Raw genomic sequence first — 9,599 nt, 5'->3', positions numbered from 1 at the left:
ATTTCAGCTCTGTTTTGTACTCACACATTTAATCGGTACCAGATGCCCAGAGAGGGAGCAATACAGTACCACATTTTTGAAAACATTATGAAACACATTTGCAGGTTTGAAGAGAACAACAACTCTCTGTAGGTAACTATCTGGCATCCCATAATAATACACCGAACATTTCTCATGAGTGATTTGTTCTGGCTGTATCCCATAATGCCCTTATTATTGTGTTCTGTCATCCAGCTATTGGTCTTGCTATTGATTTATAACGTTGTTTATAGGAAAATAGATCACAGCCATTAGGCCTACATAAGAAGATTTTTTTCCCCTTAAACTAAGGAAAGTTAAACAAAGTTATAAGTGTAAAATCTCTACATGATGTTAAATGTCTCTTATTGGAGATTGCCTCAAAGAGAATAGTCTGCACCTTCCTTTGATTTTAAACATATAATGGTAGTTATAATGCAGTGCATTCTTTTTGGGTCATCATTATCATGGCTTTAATGAAGGGTCAAGAAAGAGTGAGGAGGAAGGGGGATGGGGGGACGGGACGTAGGTGCTTTGCCATATCTGTGCTATTGTTCAAACCAGCTGACTGGATTTACATGTGACCAAGCTTAAGTCTGAAAAAGCTTGAACATTTATTAGATTAATTTCTATATTATAACTGAATTTGTAGATCTGTGACACAGACCATATTGGTAGGACAAAAGTTAAAAAGAACACACATACTCTGTCAACATTGGTCATACATTTTGGGATACTTTGGGCTCTTCTGTTCAGGACTGCAATGATGACCTGGTCTTTACAAAAACATGATTGGAACAAGTCACACTCTGGAAAACTGACAAGTTGTTGTAAGAGCAAATGCTCAGTTATTTTGAATATGAATTCTAAATATGAATGGAAATAAATAGCGACAGCTAATGCTGTCCTTATTCTGTAGGGCATTGGTAAAAGGGGATTAATCATCCCCAAATGAAAATTCTTTCATCATTTACCCACTCCCCTCTTGTTCAAAACCCGTATGACTTTCTTTCTTCTGTGGAACGCAAAAGGAGATGTTAGATATAATGTTAGGGACTAATAATCTCAGTCATCACCATTCACTTTCCTTGCATCTTTTTATTCTTCCCCCCATACAGTTGAAGTGACTGGTGACTCACTGAGACATTCTGCCTAATATCTTATTTTGCATTTCAATGGAAGAATGTCATGTAGGTTTGGAACAACATAAAGATGAGTAAGTGATGACAGATTTTTTTTTTAGTGGTGAACTATCCCTTTAAATTTTTTTTTTAACCTGCCTAAATTTGAATTAACCCAAATCCGAATGTTTATCGGTTGGAACTGCTCAAGTGCATTATGTGCCTAATCTTATTACATCTGACAAGTCATTGTGGCGAAATAAACAACTTGTAGGCTAAATCTTCCATTCCCTTCTCCAAGTATCAAATAACCTTCAAAATGTCCAAAAAGTGGATTTGCAACAACACTGTAGCAGAGCTTCAGCGAAAAGAGACTGGCAGATTGTAGGTCTCGTGGTTGTACTGTAAATGGCTCGAGATCACAGCAGGTAGTCAACACGCACCCGTTCGATTTCCGCGCGTTTAGAATTCTTGGCAAGCTGGACAAAAGCTAAACTTTAAATATTCCCAAAAGACACTGAAAGCCAGTGGAACTGATTTGTAGTGATATATAATGAGTAGCCTACCTTCAAACCTTGACAGCTTGGCAGTTGCTGGTTGATCGAAGAGAGACCGATGTAAGGGTCTGTGCTGAAGACACAACGGTAGGTGCTGCGTCCAAGCTGTGCATCTTTAGTAGTTATTTCCAATATAAAAGTTGCATATGTATACAATATGGTTTATTTTTTCTTTTTGATAGACACATTTTATTTATTTATTTATTACTCATAGAACTGCAAGTGCTCCGTCAGACAAGCGCGACATATTGCTGCATAATCCTGTTATTTTAACACATAGCCTATGTGAATTAACGATTTTTACTCTTTGTGGGCAATACTTAGTTCTGTTATTAGAATATACCGACTGTTTTTATTTATTTATTTATTTATTTATTTTTTAATGCAAACAGCCTACATTACGTGCACATTGCTTGTTCTCTATATTTTTAAGGGACCACCACTTGAACAGTCATAAATTGCCTTGTTTCATGCATTGCTACGTTCAGACAGCTGAATTGTAATTATATGTCATGGGCAAAATGTTTATTTTCGCTTATTGGCTCAGCAGACTGCTCCGAAATTGCTCAGAGTTGTCTATTAGTTTTTATCATCCTAGGTTTGGTTTGTATATGGTCGGGGATACAGTTTACTAGCTTTTTGAAAAATGCCTTTTCTATTTATATTAAATTTGTCATTTCAATTTAGTTTAGTTGTCGTTAGTTTTCACATTTTGTCTGTTAGTTTTAGTTTAGTTTTCGTTTTCTCAGTGTTTTCTTGTTTAAGTTTAGCTCGTTTGTATTTTAGTTTTAGTATTTTAAGGCTGCCAAAGCTAAAGCATTTTCTTGAAATATTTAAAATGTCATATGTCATTACATTTCTCAGTGTAGTCTTGTGTTACCTCTAGTGGAAGTTTCATGTTAAAGTAAACTGTAAATGTTTCAAATTGTATAATAGGGTGAAGATGGGTCAAGTGGGACAGTCAAGCTTGAATTTCCTTCAATGGTTAAACATTCTTTACTAACCTAATCTTTGACGAGTAAACAATGAACTTTTTGGGGTTTTAAACTGATGATTTTGCATCATGATTAATTTCATGAAAAGCAATGGTCAAGAAAATCACAGAAATTTGAGGCAAATCTTTTTAAGGTGATAAAAACTAAAAGTTGATTTAATGTTTGTAATGATACAATGCAATATGATGATTTCTGATGTGAAATTGTACAAGAATGTATATATATATATATATATTTCAAACAATTTGTATAGGTTTTCTATAGAATAATTTTTCCTCTGTCCTACTTTACCAACATTGCCTGAAAAAAAATCTTTGATTTGGTCAAAAGAGCATCTCCAAAGATTCTTCTCCCCAGTATTGAGGATTTCTTATTTTTTGCTTTTGACTAAGGTAGGAGACATCCTAAGCTTTCTGTAAAGGTATATTGTCAGGTTATGTGGCATTTGGATCATAATTAAAAGTGACAAAAAAAGTAACATTTCCAAAAGTGTCCCACTTTGCCCATACTCACCCTATTGTGTATAAAAAAGAATAATTTTTATTTTATTCAAATGTCATGTGGCAGGGCAGGATCTAGGGTGGTGCTGGGGTGGGCTTTTTTTGCCCCCCAAATTATCCATATATATATATATATATATATATATATATATATATATATGTACACCTACTGTTGTTCAGCTAGTGCACTGGGACACATCATCAGTGATGTCACCATAAGACTTGAACAAAATGTGCCGTTTCATAAAATGCAAAAATATCTCATAGGCCTATATTTTTTTTTTCACAGGGAAGGTATCTCTTTAGCTGTATAGAGGTAAGGAGAGATGGGGCGCAAACTGGATCTCTCTGGTCTGACGGATGTCGAGGCAGAGCATGTGCTCCAGGTAGTGCAACGGGACATGCAGCTACGAAAGACAGAGGAGGCGCGGCTCAGGTGAGTCCTACCCACTCTTGTTTGTCTTATAGCGCCACTTTTAAGAACTCTGTTTTCTCAAAACCACTCTGATTACATGGGCAAAAGCATATACTGTGTTTATAAAATACTAACGGTACATTTTTGTCTTGTCAAAATGGTAATATTACTGTAAATAGTGACACATTTTTACTTGAAAAGATTAGGCTATATTTGTAAATGAGCTAGCTTATTATTTTCATCTCGTCATGTCAGCAGAATGGTATTCCAGTCATTACTAGAGAGCATAAGGAAGTTCCCATCATACGTTGTCATACTTTAAAACAAAATTACATGAAGGGTCCTCCCTTCCCTCTTTAGCCTTGACTCACTTCTCTGAGCCCACCATGTTGATTTCAGGTTTGATCAATCTGGAAAGACAAAATCATATTGCATCTAGGCCACATATTTGTTCGCTAGATAAGACCATAATGTCTGCCTTTACTGAACAGTCCAAGGGAAAGGACCCTTCCTGTCTAGAGTTGAACAGATGTTCCTAGGGGTTTTCATTAAATGTACTGTACCTCCCAGCCCATAATTGCAGGAAATGGGCAGCACACTTACCTAATGGTCTTAACTTGACTTTTTTAACTTTCTATTATTTCTATTATTTAGTGCTATCCGAAATAAGTAGTGCTCCAAAAGACAAAAGCATCCTCTTTATTAAGACATTGTTTCGTCTTTCTTTCAAAAAGTGTTACACTGGCACAAATAGACACATTACTCAGCACTGTGCTTTTGGATGATGAAAAACACCCTGTGGTTAATTACTTTGTTTGGCAACAGGATTTTATCTGACTGATAAGAATTTTAATTCTCTTTACTCTCTCACTTTCTCCCTCACTGTTGGGAATGCTTGTTTAATGAAACAGGAAATAGGAATTAAAGTACAAAAGATGGTTGATTCCATGTTTTAAGGCATTTGTTTCTAAAATGTGTGTAGATTGGGCTGCGGTTGAGTGGACGGGTAACTCTCTATGACAGAATATTGACAAGAATTTGCATATGTTTTGCCGAGCTCTAGGCAACAAGGATTTTATTTGACAGAATAGTTACATTTAAAAGGTCATCTAGGATTCAGAAAATATCACTTTACACCTTGAATTCAACCTTTCATTGTAATATTTCACTTATCGGCCTTGTCATGTCTATTAGTAGGATGTGGTTTCCCAGAAATCTATTGATTCACTAAGGGACTGGTCAGAATGCACAGATGTTATCTTCACCATACAACCCTTACAACTTATTGATAACCATGATCAATCGTTTTTAGAATACTTTATTTTTTATTATTTTTTTATTTTTTTATTAAAGCACTATTTCTTAAGACCCACGATTGCCTGTAATAAGAGACAATGCCTTGTTCATGTCACTGCATCAAAGCCTCAGACCACCTCATTTAATGCAGACAGCATTTTTTTGTGTGTGTGTCCCTTTCTGTGTTCTGCCTGCATGCATCTAGCTTTTCAATATCCTCACTGACACCTGGGGAGCATCTCTGAATTTCAAACAGGCCTGAGTGAGATATCAGAGACTGGAGGAGCACAAAATCAAGATTATAAGAAATTACCCTGTGAGTTGGGGATACAAATTTGTAAAGAGGGGCTTAAAAATAATTAATTAAAGAAATAAATCCTTTTTACCTTAGAGAAAATTTCATTGAGCTAATTATAATTATAATTATAATAATTATAATTATAATTATAATTATAATTATAATTTTCATAATTATAATTTTCTACATTAATTCATCAATTTAAATTAATCCTCAAAGGGAGTTCAAATGCTTATTAATAAACCTTTATCTTTAACACAGAAGTATATTTTATTTGTAAGTATATTTAGTTCAGTTAACATTCGTAATTCATTGTCTCACCCTGTCCAACATTATTTCTTAATATGAAAAAAATTCACTCATGGATCCATATCTTAACTAAAAATGTGTGCAGAGATGAAAATACAACAATTTGAATTACACATTCTTCTCTATAACAGTTAGAAAACACATAGAGAGAGCTCCAAGGGCCCTCTATTCATGCAGTTATCCATGATTTTTACTTCATTAAATCAAAGATTTCATACACATGGTAGATTTAAAAATGTTGATAATGCTTCTCCTTTTGGATCTAAATTCTCTCATGCATTACATGAAGAGGACATTTGATAGAACATTGTAAGTTTTACCAGGCAGTTTGTCTTGTGGAACCAGACTGATGTCACTGTGATTTCGGCAACAGTAGGTTGAAAGTTCCGCTGCTGAAATCTGTCTGTGCTTACCGAAATTCAAACCACTGCCCCCAATGGCCAAAGCTGGATGTGTTGTTGACCAGTTTTCGAGTGAAATATCCACAGGATGGCACCAAAAGCGGGTTGTATTTTTAGTTGTAAATGATGTAATACAGTCAACAGGAATGCACATTTTATTTACTCTACCCTCAACCCAAACCCCAACCCTAAACCCTTGTGTATAAACCTCACTCTCCAGACCTCAAGAGATGCACTAGCAACTGACGCTAGCGGCCGTAGCCTTTAGCCTCCTTGTTAGCGCACCCACCTCCCATGCCGGAGACACCGGTTTGAGTCCCGTAAGAAGCGTGTAGAACAGGAGCGTCACACATAGCATTCCAAATGGTATTATCTTTTGAGTGGCTTATGGTACAAGCTGTTCTTCATCAGCATTCAAAGCTGATCCCTCATGAGAGATTATTTGAATTGGAGAACCTTGTGCAATCAGTAGGTCTTGTTTGACATGTTCTTGATTGAATCTCAGTTCTATCTGTGCTGGATCACCATAGAATAACAATGAATTTGACTGATTGACATGCACTGTCTTAAAAGATTAGTACAGTTTTCTGTCATTGCTCTGAAGGGAGCCATATCCAATGCGCCAACTGCCATAAGTTATTAAGTTGTTCCAGGAATAGGGCATGTAATTGCTACATTGCTGGAGTCCTTACACTGTAAAAACACAACAGTAGATCTGGGATTGCAGTATATTTATATATTTATTATTTATATATATTATGTATGACTTGTCATTTGTGATAGATACTGCCTGGTCTGATGACTTGGTATAAAATATTGGCATCAGTTGCCCCCCTGTTTATAGCACCTGTGTCCAGTCTGGTTATCTATCATGGGTCATCCTTCCCTTGGATGTGCGCCAAAGGGCACAGGACATCTCTGCCCCTCTGTTTGAGAGACCGCTGATGGAATATATCACAGTAAGATGAAATGGATGCTGCTCTGGTCTGTAAGGATTTTTCAGGTGTTTATCTAGGTTTGTGCTCTGCTGTTTTCCCTTTCCCATGCTTGAATATATTTTAAATCTGATCAGTATAGAAGGTTGTTTGTAATCTTTAACCCGTCTGTGTATGTTACATTTAAATGTCAATCTACAAGCTATTTTCCTCATGGGGACTATACTGTAAATTTATGTTTGCTGAGCCCAAAGTCTCCAGACCAAAAAGTAGCATCCACCCTTGCATATGTATTATATAATTACACAACCTTTGTTTTCTTGCTTTTCCCTTTTAACTTTTCTATTTTTAATCCGCTCAGATTATCCTCAATTCCTCTCTCTCACTCTCGACTGAAGCCGATTAGTCCAAGCTGCTGGCTCTAATCATTCCTATTGATTTCCTGTTGGTATTGTGAAACCACACCTCTACCAAACTGAGCTTTTCAATATAATGCATCTTTTCTCTTTTTTTAATCCCTATCTCCTTTCCTCCTCTCGGAGTCATTTATTCAGTTTGCCACCAGACAGGGTTGGGGAGTAACGGAATACATGTAACGGGATTACGTATTTAAAATACAAAATATAAGTAACTGTATTCCACTACAGTTACAATTTAAATCATTGGTAATTAGAATACAGTTACATTCAAAAAGTATTTTGATTACTGAAGTAGATTACTTTGCATTTTATTGTCATTTGTTTCATTTAATATTTAGTCCTTTCAGATGGAAAACATTTACACATATAAATTATGTGATCCAAAGTGCATTTGAACAGCGGTGAAACACTTTCTTATGATGTGTTACATTAATACGAGCAGACAGAGAAGTAAGTTTGAAGTAAGTTTGGAGCAGAAGAAATAGAAATAAACCTTGTGTAAATTGTCAGCTTTACGCTAAGCTAAAATGCTATTTCTAGCCATTTTACATGCACGTTACCAGGCACAATCATATTTTTTTAAGTAAGACCTTTGATATTAGGGAAAAAATCTTATTCTTGATAATAATTTTTGTATTGTTTTCCATGTAAAAATATCTAAAAATCCTTAAAACAAGATCAATTTGATTGATCTTGTTTTAGAAACAACGCTGCATAAGATATTTAGGTTTTTCAGAGAATATATTTTTAACATGTGTATTTTGTTTTACTGTACTGGCAGAGTTTTTGTATTCAAAACAAGTGAAAATATCTACCAGTGCTGAAGAAGTAATCCAAAGTATTTAGAATACGTTACTGACCTTGAGTAATCTAACGGAATATGTTACAAATTACATTTTACAGCATGTATTCTGTAATCTGTAGTGGAATACATTTCAAAAGTAACCCTCCCAAACCTGCCAGCAGATAGGGTTGCCACCCGTCCCATAAAATACGGGATCGTCCCGTATTTAAAGATAAAATGATGCATCCCGTATTGAATCAATTTGTCCCGTATTTAAGCCGGTCAGGTGGTGTCACGGTGAAATCGTTCCAGATCGCCAATTTAACATAGATATAAGTTGGAAAATTTGTCTACGGTGGATAAGGGACTGAAAAGTCCACACATTGTGCTAAAATGTGCTAATACTGTGAAGGGTGTGGTAAGGGACCATCTGAAAAGTCCACAAATAGTGGTAAAACTGTGGAGTTTTTTCTATATAAATGTTCAATAAGATCAAACAATGTATGAATACAATCATAAAGACAAGTACAGGTGAAGGAAAAAAATAAACAAAATAAATAAAAATTATGTATAAACCATCCAAAATGTATACATAAATAAGATAAAGACAAATAATCGAACAAATTAAAATAAATATATTTTTAATAGTCATGGGTCAGGAAAGTTCTCATTTTAGCATATAAGAAAGGATATACAATTTTTATTAATAACGCATATTAACTCAATGCATTTATTGCTTACTTTTTTCTCCATACAATGGAAATGAATAGTGACTGATGCCACATCCACACTAAGCTAAGTCTGAAACCTTTGTTTTCAGTTTCATAATGTCATAATTTTCCAAAGTATTCGGATATGAAAAGCATTTTCTGCCTAATGTCTCCTTTTGTGTTCAGTGGAAGAAAGAAAGTCATATGGGTTTGGGACAACATGAGAGTGAGTAAATGATGTCAGAAGTGTCATTTTGGGGGATTGTTCCCTTTAAACATGTGACATTATAGAAGTAAAATGTTTCAAATGACAATTTCACTTTGTCTTTAAGATTTAATATTCAGATATTACAGTACTTTGGTTTCTTTCATCTGTTTAATCAATCACCCCCTTTTGCCGCTGAAGGAAAAGAGTTTGAACCCTACAGTTCTGTGTTGTTTATCATAAATTAGACTTTTAATTTCATATCGTAAATGCACATCAGTTTAATTGAGCAGCTTAAATCTAATGGCCCTTATCCAAACAAAATATGTACATATCAACACGCTATTACATTGTGTAAGGTCTGTCGTATCTCTGCTAAATGCCAGAGCAATTTTGATGCAGAGTTGCACTCATCTCTGGAGGCTGCATCTCTATACAGCTAAAAATGTGGACAGATTTAAGATATTGAAGGGCAAATGCAGCACATCTGTCAACACGCACATGTCATGTGAACATGATCCACGTATAGGGCACTACAGCCTCCTAACATAGAGATTAACTATGAATGGTCTTTAATGCTTACTTGTAATACTCAGACAAATACACGTCAGATTCTTTTTTAATGTCTGGATATAT

General features: G+C 35.2%; 1 protein-coding gene across 1 annotated transcript in view; it reads left to right on the top strand.

The window, feature by feature from the left end:
* The first annotated feature begins 3,517 nt into the window (after nucleotides 1–3,517).
* LOC127440398 (rab effector MyRIP-like) overlaps nucleotides 3,518–9,599 on the top strand; it is a 30,981-nt gene continuing 24,899 nt past the window's right edge. Inside the window, exon 1 of the mRNA XM_051696935.1 lies at nucleotides 3,518–3,627. Coding sequence (XP_051552895.1) covers nucleotides 3,518–3,627 — 110 coding nt within the window. The remainder of the gene's footprint in view (nucleotides 3,628–9,599) is intronic.

Source organism: Myxocyprinus asiaticus, chromosome 5 (genome assembly GCF_019703515.2).
Source record: "Myxocyprinus asiaticus isolate MX2 ecotype Aquarium Trade chromosome 5, UBuf_Myxa_2, whole genome shotgun sequence".
Classification (NCBI taxonomy): domain Eukaryota; kingdom Metazoa; phylum Chordata; class Actinopteri; order Cypriniformes; family Catostomidae; genus Myxocyprinus; species Myxocyprinus asiaticus.
The sequence above is the reverse complement of the archived record's forward strand: the minus strand, read 5'-3'. Positions and strand labels throughout refer to the sequence as shown.